The 23,630-nt window shown below is 43.3% G+C and overlaps 1 protein-coding gene across 4 annotated transcripts in view; it reads left to right on the forward strand.

Annotated features, from left to right (window-relative positions):
• The window catches only part of SLC38A10 (solute carrier family 38 member 10), a 748,880-nt gene that overhangs the window by 293,815 nt on the left and 431,435 nt on the right, over window positions 1-23,630 (forward strand). For all 4 annotated transcript variants that reach the window (XM_069655155.1, XM_069655156.1, XM_069655158.1 and 1 more), the window contains one exon: window positions 532-643. In XM_069655155.1, coding sequence (XP_069511256.1) covers window positions 532-643 — 112 coding nt within the window. The remainder of the gene's footprint in view (window positions 1-531; window positions 644-23,630) is intronic.

Raw genomic sequence — 23,630 nt, forward strand, 5'->3', positions numbered from 1 at the left:
TGTGCTATCTGCCATGGCTGCCTGTGCGCTTTATGAACGGCATGTGATCTTTACAAGACACAGGACCAAAATACTGAGACACGCTTTGTAATATACCTAAGTCTATTAGTAACGATGGCTTCTCATTGGGCCTTGTTTAATTAGCCCAGTGCTATAAACTTTTGCTCTCAGGGTCTGGTATGCCCTTGGTTCAGTCTTTAGTTTCTGAGTTTTGCATCGTTGAGGTACCTTCGCAAGACTGTTTTTCCTCCATGGGTTATCTTTTTTTTTCTCCATATTATGGGTGGTTAGTTTTCATAGATTATATGTTCTTTTGGTTGTGGTTTCTTTTAAGTTAAATCAATGATCAAGTGTTGTATAGTTTTGATAATATGTAGCGCAGTATCTCCAGGTTCATGTTCCCAGGGAGAGCACCATCTTGACAGGGCCATTCTCGCTGCAATACATCCCATTTGCCTGACTGCTTCTTTCTTACTTATCTGGTGCTTCAAACTCAATCCCCTCAGTATTCTTTTTTCTCCTCTCCCACAGCAGAAGGATGGCACCTTTGCAGCTGGCGGTTACATGCCACCTCTTAGATTCAAGGCACTCACCCTGGTCGTGGTGTTTGGGACTATGCTTGGCGGAATCCTTATCCCTAATGGTAAGTGCATCCTGATGTATGACTCTGGCCAGCAACGGATATTGAGTCAAGCTTACCAGGTCACACAATTCAGTTATGTGTGTATTTTTTGTGTTTGTAGCATGGTGTATTTCACCTACAAATGGCTAAAAATGTAGGTATTTCTACTTAAACAAGAGTTCTACTGTACAGTGCACACAATACACTGTGAAGGGTTAGTCCCATGTGTGGAAGAAGACGATTGCTCAGAGAGCTTTTCAGAATATCAAGCAGCTTTCATTGGCTCTTCACTCCCAGTTGCATTCTGGTCCTTGAACCTGAAAGGGGTTTGCTTCCTACGTGGGAATGCTTGCATCTCCCTTCTAGGAAATGCCTTTCCAAAGTAATTCACAGGTCTGTTTGTTGTGGAATATGGTAAAGGATTGCAAATGTTAGCAATGGTTATTTCAGACCTTAGTTGAGATTGAGGGGGTTTGTTCCTAAATGTAGTAAATCTGGCTCTTTAATCAGTGGTTTTAGGAGCCCACATCAACTCCCAGGAAGGGGCATGGCAGCCAAGATTACAGTGAAACAGTGATGCTCACACAGAGAGCATCAAAAATTCAACACATCTTTTTAAAGGTAGGAAATTGAATCAGTGATTGGTGTAGATTAATAATAACGTTTGTAAATGTCTCTTGGAGCATTCAGTAGGACCTCCTTATTAGGGTTAACAGTGAACTTAAAAGTCAATCGGATCCTTTTGGTGCAAAGGTTGACCGTTCGGGCACAGGCTATGGACTAGTATAGGGTTGACTGTATTTAATATCTCATAAGAGACGCAGAGATGGACCGGCTCCAATTGGCTAAACTAGATAGCGATCTTGGTTATGAGGGTTACCGGTAAGGACTGAATGGGGCTCGATGTTAAATATCATAATTTCCAGAGGCAATCAGAATATTTCAAACATCATGGTTTGGGTATCTTCGACTGTTTATCATAATTGATTGATGATGTCTGGATTAAGGCATGGTGAGATATCTGTGGTGGTACTTCTATGAATAGGATCTGCAGTAAAGGAGGACTGTTGGGATGCCACTAGTGATGATCTATCAAAGAGGAGCAAATTACTGGAGCTGGGGTATGTTTCAGCTGTTGGTTCAATGAAGGCGCACAACCTCTGCCTGTATAGAAGAATGTTCCCAGTTAAGGCAGTTCATGTAAGAAATGGTCTTCAGAGTGCAGACATTACTTTCTAGTTATTTGTTATACTTGCAGTACTCTTTGTCCTGGTTAGCAACCATGGGCCTCTAGTTCTGCTGGTTGTTTGTGCTTGGTGCCAAGTGCTTCCGTGTTGTCGTGTTGGGTGAGTGCTGGGTCGAGCAGCAAGGCTTCCAGAAACAGGGGAGTCTTTAGGGCTACTCCGTATGCTATACCCTCCAGGTCAAGAGATGGGATGCTGGTTCCTTAGTTCACTGTGTTCACTTGAAGTCTGGTGACTCACAGGCAGAGATCCACTGTCGGATCGGGTCTTTGAAGAGTGCATGGTCCGACAAAGATTTCAAATGATTCCTGTTTGGGTTGGTGTCTTTTGTGGGTTGGGACTCATTTTCAGGCTTCATAACATAAGGAATCACAACCTCAGATGGAATAGAAGCTTGAGTGCAGAGTGGTTCTCTCCACTACCAATGTCATGGCTGCAGCCAATTACAGTGGGATGACACATTCACCTTTTCATTGGCTTACTCCTGGATTTATCTATGGGTGTGAATTAAGGATTGAATTTAGACACTCTACAAACAGGACGCATACAATTCTGGCAACTATAGTTCTCGCTTTGAGACAGGCCCCAGCCATGACCTCATAAGGCAACATCCTTATACCACTCACTTTCTCAGCGGGAACTATGTCCAGCTGTTTGATTCGGTGCCGGATTTATACAAGGGTTCCCAGCAACTGACATTTTCAATGTAGAGCAGAATGTATTCTGCTATGATTCTCAAGACATGCCACCCTCCACTGGAGCTCACAAAACTGACTGTGCAAGCCAACTCTCACAAGGACCAAGGCGTCTTTGCGCAACGCAAACTCTGAAAGGCTTAGATGGTGGCATAGACCCTGTATACCCTTACATGGTAGGCCTGCACTATATGCATGTGGCCATAAAGCAGGGCTCTACACAAACTAAAGGAGATATATATGTATTTTTATCAAAGAGTTTGCTTTTTCCTGATCCCTCTAACCTGGCTTCAGCATTTAAAGGCTATTGCATACTTTTAACTAACAAGTGAAATTGCACAATTAAACCAAATGCCCCTTTTGTTCCAAATCCTCTGAGTTTTACTATTCTATTTTAAAGAGACACAGCAAAATAAACTGTGTGATAAGGATGCTGTCTTGTAGAGCTGGTTTATGAATGGCATGCATCGTGTTATGAGCTTTTTTCTTGTATGTGGGGTGACAACAAATTTGAAGTGGCACACTTACAAACTATTTGTGCATCTCTAACATGCAGACATTATAGAAACAAACTAAGTACTTTAAAAATAGTGTTTGCTTAGTGATTCACTGTTGTTTAGGATTTGTAGATCGCTAACTGGAGATGTAAAGGGCTTTGAACTAAGATGTGATAATTGCAGTGACTCACTCCAACATTCACCCTAATAAGCAAACGTTCCCACGAATTTTAACTTCAATGGTCCATTCTCAAGTCATGGTTGCTTCTTCTCGGGGTGCAGAGAACCCAATAAACGTGGGATGTATCCAGCATGACGGGTTTGAGGGGGATGCAATATCTCAAATGATCAGTGTCAAATGGGAATCTGGACCTGCAACTGACTAACCAGTCATCCCCTTTTGCTTCCAAGCCTTAATCTGACAATGCCATTACAGTCAAAAGCTTATTGGCCAAGGACTAAAATTCACATCACCACATTGCATACCAGCAGTGTCATAATAAAAACCATTACTATCACCCAACCAAATGGCACTGCTTTCATCCACTGTGTAAAATTTAACGAAAGAGACTGCCATTCCACAATTCAAACACGTCCATGCAGGATGCACAAAGATCTCTGTATATGTACATATATTGCAACCCACTTCATTTACAAAAGCACATGGTTTGTCTTCTGCTGCACAACAGTAACTGCTGAATATGATCATTCTAAAGCCAGCTAAATCAAGAAAGTGGAAAACCACTCTCCACATCTAGCATCACTACTTCATGCAAACTCATTTCTTAAAAATATTCTGAAACAAAGCTCTCAAATCATGTTTTATGAGTCCTAGTGTTTGCGCACATTACATGTTGCAATCCTTCTAGTGTCCTAAATGCTAAGACTACTTATACCATAATGCAATATGATGTGAGCCAGGACTGGTATATTTCTTCATAACTGACGTGGTGCAACTTGTGTTTTGCAAACTATCCTGAGGGTTGAACTATTTTCAGAGGTAAACACACCACAGTAGAGCATCCATGATAGTCACATGTTTGCTGTCCTTGTTTGACAAATGCAAGTAGCTTACTGTGCATAGTGCCGTAAAATCTGGAAAACTGCTAATGCAATTTTTAAAAAGCCCTTTCAGATTAGAGGGGTTGTGGGCCTTTTCCACACACGGCCCATTTTATGTTAGTAGCATCCTGAGACTGTCTGGTTAATGATTGGAAGAGGGAACGCATGCCATCTGAAAGGGAAATATATTGGATGGAAAATGTCACTGCTCGGCTACATGAGTTGGAAGCATCTCTTATTACGGATGTGAAACTCTTCTTTGTGCATGCACATTGTCGAATGAACATCCTGCAGTTAGAGAAGCAACACATATTGCCCAACAATATGTGTTTAATCGTGTGCCAGGCTCCATTTAACCCAGGGAGGCACATACATAGGTGTGATCATTTAAGTGTACCTAAAAGGGATCTGCGCTGCTGGTAGAGACCTTTGTCGGATTGTGATTTTGGGGTATATTTCCCTCGTGTACTGTTCTATATCTCTGTTGTTCCTAAGTGTGTTAATTTATGTGCACACTGTGAGCAGTATTATGGGTGTAACTGAAGCTGTCCCTCCGCATACCTCTCCCTGCATGAAATGTAGAGGGTTGCGCTCTGGCGAAAAGGAGTGGGCCTTACCCCTCGGGCCACAGACTACTTATGCTACAGGCTTTGGCCCTTTAAGGGATTCACATCTCAAATGAAGCCTTGGATGAGGACCCCTTAAGAGGAAAGGGTTGGTAAACCAGTCTGCGAAAAGTGAAAATTGCAGTGGCCTCACATCAGTGTACAGTTTAGGCTTTCGATCTCATAGTAGACCAAAACAGTACCCAAGTAGCATGTAAAAAGGGGGTGAATTTTCTAGACCTTAGAAATGGCTGTCCTTGTTTTGTACTCGTTTTTTATTCTTCTGCTAGGAAAGCAACATCCAGAGTACATAATCTAATCTCCAGCGCACTAACTTCCTGGGAAGGTTAGCCTTCTGGTCCAGGAACATAGAGTGAGCACACCTCCCCTTGCAAGAAGATGGAAACCTTGTCTTGCAATGATTATGGGTGTGAGATTTGAAGGGTGGAGTGTAGACCACCGTTGCCCTTAAATTTTGCGCTTCAGCACTTGTGCTGCTATAGGGACACTGGCCAGGCAAAGTGGATTTTGTTGCAGGGTTTGTGCCTCAATTGGAAGAATGAAGGTTTTTGTAACATTTAGGAAAACAATGTTTGCTTTTAGCCAGGGATGTACATGGGTGGCCAACACTACAGGATTGATTGGAATTGTTTGGCTGCAGGCTGATCTGTTTGTGTCAGAAACAGCACATGTCCCATAAGCAACAGTGCTGTTGTTGTTGGATCCTGAAATATCTTTTTTTTGCCAAAGAGAACCTGGGAATCAGTGCAGTAATTACTGCAATGCTGTCTCCAGACCCTGTAATGACAGTCTGTAGGAAGGGTGTATTTCAGAATTCATTGTTTTCTAACCTAAACTGTCTGCCCACTGGGTACTTTGGGGTGTTGGAGAAATAAACTTAAACTAGTATGGCTCAGTTCTACCTTCAGTAAAAGGTTAGTTATGTGGCACCAAAAAAAACATTTTAAGCATAAGGTACATCTTGGTGCCATCCGCATATGTCCAGAAAATGTTTTGGAGACTGATTACATTTGACTGTGGTTGACTTTAAGCAGTGAGGGGCATTTTCACCATGCCCAAGAAGGAAAAGAATGCCATTAACAATCGAGCCTCACAAATTCTTAAAAATCCCACCAAAGCTGTGGGGGCACGTTCCATAGTTTACATACTCGACTTAAGAGAAGTTTACTTGCCCTATGGTGCCGGGTGACACAATATTTACCAGTGCTTTATATAAAATGGTGCATGTCACCATAAGGTTACTTCATATTTGATGCAATGATGCCACCCAAAGGCCAGCCTTGCCACAGTGAAACGGTTATTTGCCTTTTACTGCAAACATAGCTTGTTTGCAGTAAATGTCGAATAACAATAAGTTTAAAACATCCTCATACTCACCAGGCATGTCAAGTAACATGCAAATGGTACTCCCCCTTCAAGAATCTCCTGCCAATACGAGTGGACTAGTAGATTTTACAAGCCCTAACAAACCCAACAATTTATTATAAAATCTGAATGTAGAAATCACCAAGACGTTTGACCATATTGGTCCAAATAAACAGAAATGTTAGAACAGCAACAAATGGTTCAATGGCAAACTTACCTTCTTCAAAAGTGCAGGAAGACACCTAGAATGGTTCTATGTCCTTACATCGGCAACAGTTTTTTGGAAGTAATTTATTTCAAAGAAATTACTTCGATAAAACACAAGGAATTAAGATTTGTACGGCGCCCCTCCGCCCCCAACCTCTACCTTCCCTATAGTATTATCCCCTCTAACCTCTATATATCTCGATTAGTTTTTCAAAGTTATTTTTTTCGTTGCAAATTACTTTAAAAAACACTTGAAGTAACAACCGTTACCCCTAGAACATACATGGATACAATGGGAGTCTCTCAATGAGAAACCTGCATGCAAAATTCCTAACAAGGGCTATCATGGGACCATTGTATGAAAAAGAAATTGAAACTTAAACACATTTCTACTGCACAATGCAAGACTATAAAGGCCTCTTCAAAACTTACAATGAGTTAATGCACCCTCAGCAAATTAGTAATCGACCCAAACTCTCAGATGACATGGCTAATACACTTGACAAGGCCTTTATGAATGAAACCACCAAATTTAATATATAACATTGATGACTAAAAACAATCAAACTGGACAGCCACCCTTCACCAAGGCCACCTGCCTATGTTTCTAGAGTTCAACTCTATCAAAACTGAGGACCTGATCAAAATGACAATGAAACATACCATTTTGCTGAACAATGCAGTCCATGCTCACCCACCTTGATCAAGGAAGACCTAGTTAATCAGGCAGAACCACAGATGGAGCTCTGTAACATCCAATTAACATCGGGTAGCATCCTGAATTGCCTTAAGTCTAAAACTATAAAACTACGTATAATAATACTGAGCACTGACCCTGAGATACCTGAGAATTACAGATCAATATCTAACATTTAATTAATTGCTAAAATACTGGAAATGATAGCTGCCACCCAACTAGCCCATCACAGTGCGCAGAATCTCCTAGTTCGTGAAAAAGAGTCTGTTTTTAGCAGCTGCTTACATTCGTTTTCATGCCAATACAAAGATTAAAAATACAGATGGGAATAGATGGTAAGGCTTTGGATCGCCTGCTAACTAGACAATCTCACCTTGAGGGTGAAAGTAGGGGTCTTCAACTCAGTCAATTTACCCTCATAGTGCGGTCTCCTACGCGGCTATCCTCATCCCATGACTATTTAATATGTATATTAGACCCCTAAAGCTATGAAACAAATCAACCACTCTATATGGCTTTGATAGATTTTAAACCCGCGTTAGTGTCTCTAGACACCAATTATTTGAGAAACTAGAAAAAGGATGTCCACAGTACATTTTAGCTCTTATCGGCCGGTTTTACTCGGTACACATAGATACAAATTAGATGATCTTTTGAAGGCCTACTGTTCAGCCGAATTAAAACACACAAAGGTTTGAAGCAAGGCTGCATATTAGCTGCCACTCCCTTTACTTTTTTATCCATGACCTAGGTACCCATCTTAAAGTATTTACCTCTTATTCACCTAGATTGGGATTAGCCCCTTTCCCATGGTTACTCTATGCCGATGAGTTGATGCTCCTTTCAAAAACCATCATTGGCATACAAAAACTCCCATTAGCCTTAGGAAACTACACAGATAAGAATAATCTGTCAATCTGGAAAAGACAAAAATTCTAGTCATGGGGGAGGCCAAACATAAATATACTAGGAAATTCATATGGAAGATTAACAATATCCCTATACAATAGGTTGACGGATACATACAACCCACTTATCTATTTTACGCAGAAAGTCATCCCCATAATAGCATATGGAGCAGAAGCTAGACCCTATTTGGGATTAGATTGGATGTTCTGGATGAAGGTACTATTATTGCCCTCAAGCCAACGTATGGGAATCATTAGACATGTATTAGGTCTGCTATCCCTGCATATAGTTGTATTGTAGTTGTGTTGTGGAAATTGATATCATTGTACAGAAAATGTCTGTTACAGTCTCACTTGAGCAAACCCATCATTCCATCTCTAGATAATCTTGTAAAACCATGGATGACAGTCCCACTCCCAAGTAATGGAAAAGGCTGGAATAATGAAAGATGTTGATGTTGAATACAACTCAAACTTAATATAAATGATGGTTTTATGATTGGATAGAAACAAGAGATCTTTGCGAGCGTTGGCAATGGTTTGGTGAAAATAATTTGGTTTTAAAGTCACTGGACGAAACTGAACAATATTTGATCAAATCTCTTAGCCCGAAATACAGAAACATGTTCTTAAGATTAATGATGAATCAATATCCTGCCAAAGATTTCTGGGGAATAAGAACAAAAGCTTACTTTATGGATAGAATTTGCAGGCATTGCAACAACCCTATATGTCTAGGATCAATAAAACATATCATGGTAGAATGTCCGGCATTACTAGACCTTCGAAATCTCTACCTTCACCTTCTTTTTAAAGAACAAAAGAGTTTAACATTGGAAGAGCTTTGGGCAGCTATTTTTAATGGATGACAAATATATGTCCTTTTAGCAGCAATTACATGTTTAGAACTTCCTGCACTGTGTTTAATTTTAAGTTGAATAGCCTATAACCTATTCATGATGTACTTTTATTGTGTATTAAATATGTTTGTTTTCAAACTGAAGAACCTTTTTTTTCTGTATGATGTGATTTTAAACTTGTAATATATAAATGTATCTTTTATATGTTTGAAGGTTGTATTTTATACAACCGTAAGAATAAAAAAAGAAGAAAAAAAGACCCCTAATAGACATTATTGAAAATGTCCCAAACTCTTTCCAATTATGTGCTGATGGGTCACATGATTTTAATCTGTAACCCGTTAACAGCAACTCTTAATTTACTGAACTACTCCTGAAAAATCAGGCTTGTTCCATATAACATAACCTTTCCCTTAATACCTCGAAGATTATCTTTTTTTGGAATCCGGCCACGCACAACATTACAATTCAAATGTCCATCCCTTATTGGGTACAACACCTAAGCATCATTTGTCATACCAAACTTTCACTACAACCTATGTGGACTATTTGTCCCAACAATCCCACTTCCACCTCTGTTTATAGCTAGATATTTATAGATATTTTCCTTACTTGGAAATGGCACTAAAATCAAAGTGCTCTTGTTACCAGAGCACCTGGGCTACTCTAGTAACCGCTGTCTAGGGCTAAATAAAAAATAAAAAAAACAAGTAAGCCAATTGCAACTTTTCCAAAATAAATCAGTAACACATCTTCTGGGACAAAAGACCTGGGACCATATCTCACCAAGCCTGAAGGCCTCAAATGGCTCTCTTGAGAAAGGAATCATGCGCAAAGGCAACCGCATTACTGTCTGAATCTTCTAAATTGCTGAACCCACACATACTAATATCTACCAGCCAGATTAAGAGTACAAGGCCACAGGGTAACAACCTTACATTACCCAGGTTCAAAAGACTGAAAGACAGAGGGAGATTGTTTGCAGTGTTAGGCCCGAAACACTGGAGCAATCTCCATTCACCTCGTAAAAAGAAAACGCAACCTCAACATTTTTCAAAAGAAAGTATAACTCTGCCTCCACGAACAGAATGGCTAATGTAGAAGTCTTAACATATTACCCAACTAGCCTTTCTCATTCCTTCATGATTCATATTCACTGCTCTGCAACACTGACCTGTAACAACGAGAACTTCTGCCGCATGGTTGCACTTGGTCATTACCTGTTGACCTCAAATCAGCCTTAAATTACATTACATTGAATTTATAATGCGCACTATAGACCCGCAGGCATGAAGGCGCAGACAAGTTGTACATAGAATACATAGAGGGACATTCAGATTGGGGAATATCTGAGTCCGGAACTCCGGTTGAGATCAAGGTAGTTGTCCAGCATCCACTTTTCATTTAGTGAAAAAATTCTATTCAGTTCCAGCTCGTCCTTCTCGTTGTACCCGGTTAGGGGGATTACACATTGAGTGTCATCTGCATAGTTTGAAAACACAACCCCCTCCTCTTCTAAAATAAAGAAGAAGGGGGCCATGAAGAGATCATCTAGACACAGCGAGGTGCTGGCGCCTTGTGGGACGCCATATAGTACAGGCAATGGTGTTGCTTCAGCTAAATCAGAGCACACCCTGCTGCTTCTATGTTCGAGAAAAGACGCAATCCAAGATGTGCAGTATCGGAGAAATTAGCAACCTCACTCAGTCTGGGAATTGGGATGGTATGTTCGATTAAATCGAAAGCTGCTAATTGATCTAGAGAGATGACAAGAGACACCTGGGCTAGGAGTTTGAATTTCAACTCCAAAAGTGAGGTCTCTGTACCATATTGTTTCCTAAAACCTGACTGATGAGAGTGGAGGATGGGATGTTGGTCCAGATGCTCTGCAATCTGAATATAGGCAACCCGGTCAAGTATTTTAAGTAGAAATGGCGTATTAGATATGGGCCGAAAGTTAAGTGGGTTATCCCTAGCCAACCCAGGTTTCTTAAGAATGGTAGTAACCATTGTAAATTTTAACTTGTCAGGAACCTTTCCCTCCTTCAAGGAGGCATTTATGAAAATGCCCACTGCTTGAGAAGATGTGGGGAGCACTTTTTAATGATCATAGATGAATATGCATCTCCTCTGCAATGAGAGGATTTCAGCCGTTCAATGATTTTAGTTAGTTCATTCTCTAATATTGGATGAAAATTGAACTGAGGGACTGCAGGATCGCAGGTGTGGTGTTTAGTTGATTCCTTGATGGCGGAAATAGCATCAACTTTTTTTCAAGCATTGCTGTCTGAATTTTGTGCAACTTGTTGTGTAATCTGTCTTGAATAAGTTTGCACCATTGTTTGTCATTTTTTGCAAGGGGGCCTGAAGGAGCGGGAGTAATCTCCTGTTCCTTTAGGATCTTGAATATTCCCCTGGTATCTGATTTAGCATTACTAATGCGATAATTATGGAAATTTCTTTTAGCTTCTAGAATAGCATTTTTATAATCTTTTACTATATTCTCATAGCTAGCTAAAAGGCCTAGATTTGATTCCTGTTTCAAAGCAAAAAATGCTTTAATAGACGCTGTTTTTTTAATTTTAAGTTCTTCTGAGAACCAGTTCTTACTTTTATTCTCTTCTTTATTTATCATTTTAACTTTAGTGGAGCAAGCTTCTCTGATATGCTGACCAAGTTATTAATAAGGAGGACAGCCATATTCTGCGAGGACATATTATGTTCGAATGTTCAAAGAATTGTTAAGCATGGGTTCGATATTTTCGACCGTAATGTGTTTTAAATTCCGCAGCATAAGGTTAGGTTGTTTTTTTGTTGTTTTCAATGGGAACGGCCCATTTAATAAGAAGTGCACAAAAAAGTGATCAGGGACAGGGACTGGTGCTAACATCGCTACAGGTAGTATTAAAAGTTGCTAACCAGTCAAGAGTATGACCCAATTTGTGGATGGAAGTTGGCAAATGCTGTACGAATCCTAGGTTTTCTAAGGACTGTTGAAATTCCTTAGCAGACAGATCGGAGTCGACGCCTAACCAGTAATTGAAATCACCCAGAATTATAAATTGGGAAGCTGGTTTCATCTGAGGCAATAAATAGGTACTAACGGCCTCAGCTAAGTTTGATTTTATGGCTGGTGGGCGGTATATTATAATGATATTAATGGTAGACTCTACATTCATCCCTATTTTTATATGAACAGAGTCAATGCCGTCAAGCGTGAATACTGGGGTTTCTCAAACAGAGTGGGATGCCTGCAAAATGAAGGCTACACCTCCTCCTCCTCCTCCTTCAATCCTGTCTCTTCGAATCATTGTGTAGCCTGTTAGTATAGCCAAGTTGAGAGATGGGGAGGAGACGTTAGAGCCCCAAGTCTCTGTCAGAGCGCAGAGATCGAGATTATTAGTCTCTATATAGTTAAAGATCTCTGTCACATGTTTAACTAGGGAGCGGGGATTTATGAGCATACAACGCAGCTCTGAAACTGGTTTGATGACCCGAGTATGGGGTAATATGAGCAAAATAGTTTTTTCCTTGTCATGAAGTGTTGCGGCACCGGAAACGGCCGGAAAGTGTTGGATGATTGTTTGCGTTTGATTGGCCAAATTTAAACTGCTTAATGAGAGTGCACTAGCATTAGGTGTGTTACTTATTATGGAGGGTGCTTTAATAGTCTCATCTGACCTTTGCGAATCCAATAAAGACACATGTTTCTGTATTGCTGGGGAGCAGTTATACAAAATGTTTAATGAATTGGAGAACAGTCAATTTGCATATGTGACGGACCTACCTTGTGGTCTGAGCACGAGTCTGTCACGCGTTTGTTTCTCTCTGCATTAACTCGCATAACATCCTCTAACCCCATGTTGAGAGGTGTATAATTAGGCGTCCTAAGAGTCCCGGTCGCGAACTGGTGCTGACTGGCCCAACACGTTTGCGCCGGGTTTGAAGTGAAGTGCAGTGTGTTACAGGTATATCAGGAACACAACAAAGCACAATTTCTACAAAAAAGCGTGCATGGTGTGAAGACCAAATCTAGGCACAGTAACAAATTATTAATAGAATTTATAAAAGTCTAACAAGCGGCGAATTGAAATTCTAACTAATGTAGATTCAGGTCTACTTTCAAAATAACGATCTCCTGTCTTACACCTGTTTTAATGTCTGTAACCCGAAAGACACCGGACTGCTGTAACTCATTGTGCGTCAACAAAAGCATTACCCACATTGTGATATCCACCTTACCGTTGTAGTTCTGTGATACCACTGTACTTATATGGGCTTATAACCCCATATCATGCAGTCTATTTCTTGTATATTCGTTATAGCGCTGTATTGTATCTTTATGCTTTTTAATGTTTCCCACAAGATTCTTTGAAGCAGCATTTCTTGCGAGTGTGTGCCTAATAAAACTCCAAATTAAAATGAATCTTAAGTGGGGACTGTATGCAAGATGCAGATTTCCTTAGCTACTTTGTTTAATCTGTTGTATCCTATCAAACAGAATGGTAGTTTTAATTTTGTTTTAGTGCAGTGTCAAGGATACCTGTGTGATGTTGTACATAGCACAGAACTATGGGGGACCTTGAATAACTCGCTAAAATGTGATTGACTGATCCATACTTTGCAGGTAAGTGTGACATAGAATATTGTGGGGTGACTAACTTTGGTACAGAGTACAGCATTCACAGAGTACAGCGTTCAGGTCTATTTACTTGCCCAAGTGCATCACAGGGTTGCTTTGATATTGAGAACCTTCATTATATCCTGCTTTATCCTGGTCTCCCTTGGTTTTGTAAGGGTTGCATTTTATTTATACCCACGTGCTCCGATGGCAATGGTCCAGCGTGCTTTGTTTGAAGACAGGTGGTGTCCACTTCGGACAGACTGTTTTGGACTATGGTCATTGTCTATGTTGACGAGTAAGCCATTCTAGGTCTATTTTACAAGAAGTAACCATTCATACCACACCATTCCTTCACAGTACCAGGTCCTTTCTGCTTAATCCGGTTTAGGGTGCACAGCTTTATATGTTGCTTCCTTCTTCGGCTGTTACCGTGAATATCTGTTAGGGAGATTTTCACTTACTGCTATTTACCTCTCTTTGTGAACCCCCCAAACATTTTGCTTTTGTTACAGCCTCCTGTCCTGACTTTTGCCAGTGGAGCACAGGCTTCAGCTGCACTCCACTGGACTTTTTTGCTCATCGTTATGGGGAAACAGAATTGTCCTTAAGACAGTCAGTGCTGAGAAACTTTGTTTCGAAGGGATTGTGTCCTCCGACGTATTCCTCATCTTAGATATCTCCTTCCAGCTCTGCTGGCCTCGTAAAACTTTTTCTCTAGAGGGCGCTGCGCGTGGACGTCCTCCGAGTCGATGTCCCTCGACAGCCGCCGTATCGACGTAGACGTCATCCTGCCCATAAAGGCTGCGCGCAGCGACCTTTGCTCAGTTCCGTTTTTCCGCGCTTACTCAGTGCCTCGGAATACCGTTGCTCAGTTTTGTCAGGTTAAACCTATTTACCTCGAGTTATTCGATCCGTACTCGATGGCTTCTTCGTCGGAACCGACAACTCCTCGCTCCGGCTTCAAAAAATGCCGAGATTGTGGGAAAAAGATGTCACTGACTGACCCTCACAGAGTTTGTCTGTGGTGTTTGGGAGCTGAACACCATTGTGTTCGGAGTGCGAGGACTGTATGTCCATGACAGCTAAGGCCCTGAAAGAGCGTAGGGGGAAGCTGGAGAAAGGTAAGACTTTTAAAGCTTCTTCTTCGTTGACGAAGTCGAGACATTCGTCTCCTCGTCACCATTCGCGCTCCAGGTCTCGGAGTGGGTCCCATCACTCCTCGAGATCGAAGCACTCGAAGAGGAGACGTCGAAGATCCCCTTCTCCGTCTTCCTCTTCCTCTGTTTCGCCAAAGAGAATCCCTTGCCCCACGAAACATAGTTCCCGGGCTGAATGGGAGGAATTCCGCAAAAATATGATGAGAGTCTTCGAGAAAGCGGCCTCGACCCCCTCGAAGACTGCCGAGAGCGATGCTCTGGTCGAAAGACCCGAAGGCCAAAAACGCCGCAAGTCGCAGTACCCGGCGAAGGAAACCTCTCGGGCGCGTCTCGAACCCTCGAGTAGGACTATGACCTCCAAACCTTCCTCGAAGGTTCCGTCGACGCCGTGGACGAAGGTTCCGTCGACGCCGAGGTCGGTGTCGTCGACGCCGTTGTCGAAGGGACCTTCGACACACGGGTCTGTCGACTCGACGCCAGCTTCGACACCGGCGTCGACGCCAAGAAAAGTCACGGTTACGACACACCCAGTGACTATCCCTAGGTCCTCGATGACGATGGCTTCGAGATTGTCGAGCAGAATCCCAATTCTGTCGAGGTCATCGAGGCCTCTGCCTTTGTTTTCGACGCCATGCTCGAAGCCTTCGGCGTCGACGACATCGACGTTTTCGAGGCCGATTATGACAAGTTCGGCACCCTCTGCCTTGAAAATGGGGTTTACACCCTTTATGAGTTCAGAACAATTGAGAACTATGTCCTCAATTATGGAAGAGGGTGAATTGTCTGAACAGGAAGACACATTTGAGTTGCAGGGACCTGTAACCCCAATTAGAGAGGAATTGTCCTCTGAAGAACGCAGGTTAAAGGATCTTCATGATTCCTTACATGAGGCAAGTGGGTTAGACACTTCCCCTGAGGTGGAGTTTGCTAGGCCAGACCCGGGGGAGCATGCTGAAACCCCCTATAGAGTCTTAATGGCCAGGATCACAGAGTTTATGGGGTGGTCTGCACCTTCACAATCTTTCCAACAAGATGACCTCACGGATATTCTTGACGGTGGGCAGTCATAATGTCGACAGTAAAAATGTCGACAGTCAAAATTTCGAAAAATAAATGTCGAAAAAAATAATGTCGACAAACAATAATGTCGACATTTTTTCGATATTTTTTCGAAATTTTCTATTTATTGTATGAATAAATAAATACATATATATAACTAAGATGTGTTGAGTATGAGGGGTGGTGGGGGGTGGCAAGGGGTGTTGGGTGAGAGGGGTTGGTGGAGACACCCCCACAGTAAATGATACTCTTTATTTAATTATTGAATAAATAAATAAATATATAATTAGTATATGTTGAGTATGAGGGGTGAGAGGGTGGTTGTGGGGGTGTGGGGGGGTGGCAGGGGGGGTGTTGGGTGAGGGTGGGTTGGGGGGACCCCCCCATAGTAAATGATACTCTTTTTATTTATTTAATTATTGAATAAATAAATATATAATTAGTATGTGTTGAGTATGAGGGGTGGGAGGGTGGTGGTGGGGAGTGTGGGGGGGGTTGCAGGGGGGTGTTGGGTGAGGTGTTGATAGTTCTAAGTGACATTTTTTTTGTCAACATTTTTTTTTCTAAAAAATGACTTTTTACATTATAAGTATAGGATGTCGACATTATTGTTTTTGACATTTTTTTTCGACATTTTTGTTTGTCGACATTTTTTTTTCGAAATTATGACTATAAACCATTCTTGACAAAGGCCCACAGGAGGATCCTGTAGTGCCCTTTCATAAAGCTCTTCAGAGGAGGATTATGATGAACTGGGAAACCCCAGATGTCGTCCCGGCAGTAAATAAAAAACTGTCTACAAAATACAGGGTATCATCTACAGACCCGGAGTTTTTGTCAAAACACCCATCCGCAGAAAGTCTGGTGGTACAGGCAGCATCTTCTACCGATGTCAAGACGGCTTATCCTACCGTCCCACAGGACAGGGACGATAAAAAATATGATGCTATGGCAAAGAAAGTTTTTTCGGCATGTAGCATGGCGTTAAAATCTGTTAATGCTACTTGCACCCTCGCTAGATTCAGCCATACACTTTGGGAGTGTGCTTCTACAGCGGCTGACTGCATCCCGGAGGGAGAAGAAAGGGATGTGTTCCTGAATATCATACAGGACGGTAAAGACGCTATGTGCGAATCCCTCCAGACGGGCATTGATTCGGCTGACCGTATCAGCAGAGCAATGGCGGCAAGTACAACAACCAGGAGATTCGCGTGGTTGAGAAAGTCTGGTTTTGCCCCAGATGTGCAAGCCAGGCTCTTGAACATGCCATTCGATGGCTCTTCTTTGTTCGGGAAAAAGGCGGATGACAGTTTAGAGAAACTGCAAACTTCAAAAGCAGCAGCAAAATCCCTAGGCGCTGCAATCCGTCAGACACCTTTTCGTCCCACAGGAACCTCTGCGAGGGGCAAGTCTTTTCGCTTCTACTCTGCATTCGGAAGAGGTAGAGGACTTCCGGCTCAAAGGGGACAAAGAAGAACTACCCGAGGTGGACGGGGTAGATATTCAAAAGCCGCAGCAACAGCAGGTGCCTCTTTACCATCGGCATCTGCATCAGCCGCCCCAAAACCACTCTGAGGACTTCCCTCACAGGACACCTGTAGGAGGCAGGTTGACTCAACATCTGGCGGTATGGCAGGCTATCACGTCAGATGCTTGGGCATTGGAAACAGTTGCCCAAGGTTACTGCCTGCCTTTCCTACGCATACCTCAGAGTCATCCACCGGGGATCAGCTCTCAGAAAGCTCCAGATCCGCTCCTCTTGCAGGAAATTTTGGACCTGCTAGAGAAAGGTGCCCTAGAATCGGTACCTGTAGCGGAGAGGAACAAGGGCTGGTACTCCCCTTACTTTCTCATTCCAAAGAAAGACGGAGGACTGAGACCCATCTTGGACTTGCGAGAATTGAACAAATTCCTCAGGAAAGACAAATTCAAGATGGTCACTCTTTCTCAGATCCTCCAGGCCCTTCAGTTCCAGGACTGGTTGGTATCTCTGGACCTTCAGGACGCTTATTTCCATGTGCCTATCCATCTCAAACACAGGAAATACCTGAGGTTTGCAATTGGCAACTCTCACTATCAATTTCGAGTGCTGCCATTTGGGCTGACCTCCGCCCCGAGGGTCTTCACCAAGTTAATGTCGGTAGTGGCGGCAAGTCTAAGGAGGGAAGGGATTCACGTCTACCCCTACCTGGACGATTGGTTAATCAGGGCTGTCTCTTCGGAACAAGCTCAGATTCAGCTAAATCACGTGTGCCACTCCCTTCACAAACTGGGCTTCTCCCTCAATTTAAAGAAGTCACAAATGATACCATCGCAGAGACTCCAGTTCATAGGAGCGATCCTGGACACTTCCCTGGGAAAAGCCTCGCCACCAGAGGTGAGGGCTCAAGATATTCTACAGATGGTTACCAAGTTCCAAGATGCCCAACGTCTCCCAGCCTTCGACTTTTTGAGGTTGCTAGGCCTCATGGCATCCTGCATTTTCCTAGTGCCAGAGGCTCGCCTGAGAATGAGATCCCTCCAGTGGGCACTGAGGACTCAGTGGTCACAATTCTCAGGGAGAATGACAGATCTTCTTCAGGTTCCCGACAGGGTGGCTCGAGACCTTCAGTGGTGGGCCTGTCAGGAGAACATTCTGAAAGGAGAACATTTTTGGCAACCCTGGCCGAAGATAACAGTAGTCACGGATGCCTCACTCACGGGGTGGGGAGCCCACGCCAACGACTTGACCATCAGCGGTCGTTGGTCTCCATCGGAGTCCAGACTACATATCAACCTGTTAGAGCCGAGAGCCATCAGACTTGCGCTGAAGGCGTTCCTGCCAGCTGTACAAGGGAAAAACGTCCTGATAATGACGGACAACACGGTGGCCATGCATTACCTCAACAAAAGAGGAGGTGTAGGATCACTACCCCTGTGCAGAGAGGCGATGCAGCTCTGGTTTTGGGCAATCCAAGAAGGAATCTCTCTATCAGCAGTCCACCTAGCCGGAGAGAAGAACTTGACAGCGGACGCTCTGAGCAGGCAGAGCACAGTCTCCCACGAGTGGGAGCTAGCTCAGGAAGTCCTTCAAGAGATCTTCGCCCTTTGGGGAACCCCTCAGGTGGATCTGTTCGCCACCAGCCTCAACAGGAAATGCGATCTGTTCTGCTCAAGGGAATTTCCCCCGAGAGGAGCTCTGGGAGACACGTTCATAGTGGACTGGGAGTTTCCGCTTCTGTACGCGTTCCCACCGGTCCCTGTCATTCCTCAAATGATCAGGAGGTTGAGAAGATTCCGGAGAACCATGATCCTAATTGCCCCGGATTGGGCCAGGAGAACGTGGTACCCGGACCTTCTAGACTTGTCCATCTGTCCTCCAATTCGACTTCCACTCAGAGAGAACCTACTCTCACAGAAGGGAGGTCAGGTTCTCCATCCAGACATCAAAACCCTCAACCTTCACGCTTGGCTTCTGAAAGGCTGAGGTACAAGGATTGGGACCTCCCTGATGATGTTATGGAGGTGTTGCTTTCGGCAAGGAGGCCAGCAACAAAGTCTTTATACCACTGCCGTTGGAACAGATTTTGCAGCTGGTGCAGAGAACAGAATATCGATCCTTTTTCATGTGGTACACCAATGGTTTTGTCCTTCCTACTATATTTGGCGAATTCAGGCCTTCAAGTTGGCACCATTAAGGGCTATCTCGCAGTGCTATCCATCTTTAAGCGCACTGCGGAAGAACCATCCTATTTCAAGTTACCCTTGGTAATACAGTTTCTAAAGGGGTTAACCAATGTTTATCCCCCAAGACCATTCCAAGTTCCCCTATGGGATTTAAACTTAGTCCTAACTTTCCTGATGGGCACACCTTTCGAACCACTCCATTCTTGTTCATTAAGATTCCTTACCCTTAAAACTGTTTTATTAATAGCACTTACATCTGCTAGAAGGGTGAGCGAATTACAAGCTCTTTCTTGTAAACCCCCTCACACAATCTTTCACAAAGACAAAGTTGTCCTGCAAGTGAAGCCTAATTTCCTCCCAAAGGTGGTTTCTGAATTCCATATCACTCAGAAGATTACCCTACCATCTTTCTATCCTCCTCCTCATCCGGGGAAAGAGGAAGAGAGGTTACACAGGCTAGACCCTAGAAGGGCTTTAAGTTTTTACATCAGTAGACTAGCCAGGATAAGACAGGCAGACCAGCTGTTTGTAGGTTACACAGGTCACAAGCTGGGGTTACCAATAACTAAGCAGACCATTTCCAGATGGATCATTCTAGCCATTCTGGAATGTTATAAACTGGCAGGGAAAGAGCCCCCTCAAAACCTTAGGGCTCATTCGACCAGAGGTATTGCAGCTTCATCAGCCCTCAAAAGAGGTGTGCCGGTTAAAGACATCTGTGCGGCCGCTACATGGTCGTCTGTCCATACCTTTACACGATTTTACAACTTGGATTCCTCCTCCAGTCAAGAGACTAGGTTTCGAAGGGCTGTACTGCATTCTATTCATCAATAGAAGACAGCGTGAAGTCAGTACTCCCTCCTCCAATAATAGAATACTGCTATGGGAGCCTATCTAAGATGGGGAATACGTCGGAGGACACAATCCCTTCGATGAACAAGTTACTTCTTACCTTGTAACGTTCTTTCGACCGGGATGTTCCTCCGACGTATTCCTCATCGACCCTCCCATCCATCCACGCAGTTCTACTTCCCTTGTGGTTGCAGCTTACGCTCCTTCAGGGTGATTAGTCTAGTCCAGAAAGAATTATTGTGGGCTACAAAACGGAACTGAGCAACGGACGCTGCCCGCGGCCTTTATGGGCAGTATGTCGTCGACGTTGATACGGCGGCTGTCGAGGGACATCGACTCGGAGGACGTCAACGCGCAGCGCCCTCTAGAGAAAAAAATTTCCGAGGCCAGCAGAGCTGGAAGGAGATGTCTAAGATGAGGAATACGTCGGAGGAACATCCCGTCGAAAGAACGTTACAAGGTAAGAAGTAACTTGTTCTTCTCTTAGTCGTGTGACTTTTGGCAACTGTATTTTAGTGCACAAAGTACATTACTGTGCCCCACACTGGTCCTTGCGTTTCCGGGCCCTAGTCATGCACGAAGGATTTTTTAGTAACTGGACAATGTTCCTAGGAGTAGACGGGTGGCAGCAGAAGCTTTTGTGTGTATTTTTATTAGCTTTTATCTAGCCCTACCGTGCTTACCGTAATTGGCTCATGTCTGTGGCTAGTCACTGCTGGTGACTTTCCCCCCTTTCTTCAAGTGTCCTGAGACCAGCTGCATCAGCGCTTTCTTTGTCCTGCAGTAGAGGCGAGAGATCCAGCTACAGTTGTAAACCGGACCCACATCTGCACCCGCAGCTGTGGATTGTGAATCTTAAACAAGGCTGGGATTCTTTACTCAAGGCGACCCTCTCCAAACCTACCAGTGTGCTAAGGGCGGTGAGTAATCATTCCACTTACCGGTGGACCCAAGTTCATCCATTCCCTTTTTACACACAAAGAATCCCTTGTGGGCCTTGCCTTGGCTTGGGTGGCCTCCGCTTCCTAAAGCCATCGGAAGGTTAGTGACATCTTTGTTCTCCGCAGCAGACCCTCCCCTGATTCTCAGAACCAAACTCCAGAATCCTCTCTAACCAACCTTTCCATTCCCTTGAATATTCCACTTTGTGTCTTTACGCACGCCTGAGCGCTTTTACGCACACACTTTTCATTGAGCACAAGGCTCCAATTTTCATAGGGTTGGAATTATAAAGGAAGGGTTATCCATCTCTGGAGTTTGCCAATGTGATAATGTTTGTCTGCTTTCCCTCCTTGCCGGTTCTGGTGGGAATCAGCACTTCATTGCATTGACCAAATAGTGACTGTACATATATTTGACATAGTGTGTGTTTAAGTAGTGATATTACTGTGTGTTCCATTATTTGTTTGTGTGTTCTGGGCCTAATAAGTTGTGTAATAATTTGATATACTACTGTCTAAGGGTAATTCTTATCTTCAGACTGTGTGTGCTCATCCAAGACCTCTGATCACCCCCACTACTCCTGAGGCTTAGCCTTGACTGCCCTTCAACCTACCGTGACTTGTCCTGGCTAACTTCGCGGAAGTGTTCCCTGTTTCACTAACAAGGGTGGCCTCCTAAACATATGTTCACCAGAGCAGAGTTTAGAAATCCATTCTAACAATATCCATCCTGGTTGAGGTTTTTCCCTTTTGGTGGGTCCTGTAGTGGTGATTTGCATGAACTGTAGTGGTGTACTGAGCGGGACGGGGGATGCTCTTTTAAGAACCAGACCAGGACCTTTGTCAGTGGGTCACCTTTCCCGTTCGGCACCTTAATGGAGGTGTCCAACAGGAAAGTTGTCCCGCTGGCAGTTTAATGTGTGCTGAGCAAATTCCTGCTCAACACGCTCATTGTTCTGACAGCAGAACACCTTACCTTTCCGAGCGGTAGAGGTGTCCCACTGCCAGGACAATGTCCCAAGGAGCTCGAGACAGCAGAGAGGCTCTCACGCTACTCTGTGACCCATTAGGCACTGATGGTATTAACATGGACTTTTGCACCTTTAGAAATGTGAATGTGGGTGATCAGAAGAGAGAAGGGTGCATAATGCTGCATGCTTTATGAAATAATGGCTCTGGCTTTAAAACCCAAGGGGGATTTGTTAGGCTCACATTAATCTGCATGATGCTATTGTGACTTTGTATTATTTAAGCACATGAACTGCAAAGCAAAACCTTAATAAATATCTTTATCAACTGAACCTGGGAAGATGTGCTCAGTGGCTTAAATTGTCCACATCCCGGTTCACCATTTACCCAACGTGTGTGATCCTAGGCAAATCATTTAATCAAACTGTGTCTTATATGCAACTCTGTTAGTGATTCTGATTCACTTCATAGCTCATGTTAATATATCATGCTACTATTAAAAAAAAAACCTAATAACTGTAGAGTTGCTCCACCCATAATAGTGCAATTTCTGTATTTCTGACCACAAAATTATTTGCCACTTGGCTTACTTATGGCAACTTATTCTAAAGTCACTTCCATGGTGCCTCCAAGTATCAAAGACTGATGATGCTCCTTGCAATGTCCTTTTCTGTGAAGTCACTTCTGTTGGTGCAATCCATGTGCACATTTGTAGGTTTGCATGTATTGTGCCCCAAAGCGCCTGGACAGAGTTCTAATAGATGTGTTTCCTGCAACCGTAATGATACTGTAGTTTTATTTTTGTTGTGTTAAAATGCCATCTGCACTAATGTTACCAAAAAAGTAGATTTGGCAGGGGTGGGCTGTTTAAGGTGCGAATGAGACCGTATGGAATTGCGTGGACTGCTTTTGGGGGTTGAGGGGGAGTAGCATGACTTTTTTGTGGGTCGTCCCCAAGCCCCTCCCCCACCCCACCCCTCTTGCAATGCTGGATAGTCCCCTGATGAATTGGTTTCATTGATCCGAGCATTAATCCTATTTTACTAACTTTAAACCTTTTCTTAATTTAATTAGTAGGATTTGTATCTACTGCTTGAGATCTGGGGTTACGAGAGGAGTACAGCCTTGTCTAAAAGTGCTGTGCATGAAGCATTTTAGTTGAGATTCTGTTTGACAAAAGTAAATGGAATTCAGGCCATGGTGTCTGGACTTTATTGCAAAACTACTCCACAACACTGCATTGTATCGACCATTCTTGTAGTCAGTGCCGTAAATGAAACGGACTCTGGTTTATTAAATAATGGCTGTTTCTACCATTCAACTCGATGGTACTTATTTTATTGATCTGACATCAATTTCAGTGTTGTGGGATACAGGGCTGCTGATTCGGAACATATTGTGATTTTATTTTATTTATTGAACATTTGTCTAGTGCCTTTACAGCAAAAGTGTTTCCAGGTGACAAAAGAGGGGAGGGGTGGGAGAACAGAGGAGAAAATAACAATAATGGTCCTACTAGGCCTTGTGACGTTCAGCTTGTGCAAGTGCAGTAACAAGTAGTGCTGGGGAAGGGGCATGC

The sequence above is a fragment of the Ambystoma mexicanum genome, chromosome 3q (assembly GCF_040938575.1).
Source record: "Ambystoma mexicanum isolate Mex_15411 chromosome 3q, UKY_AmexF1_1, whole genome shotgun sequence".
Classification (NCBI taxonomy): domain Eukaryota; kingdom Metazoa; phylum Chordata; class Amphibia; order Caudata; family Ambystomatidae; genus Ambystoma; species Ambystoma mexicanum.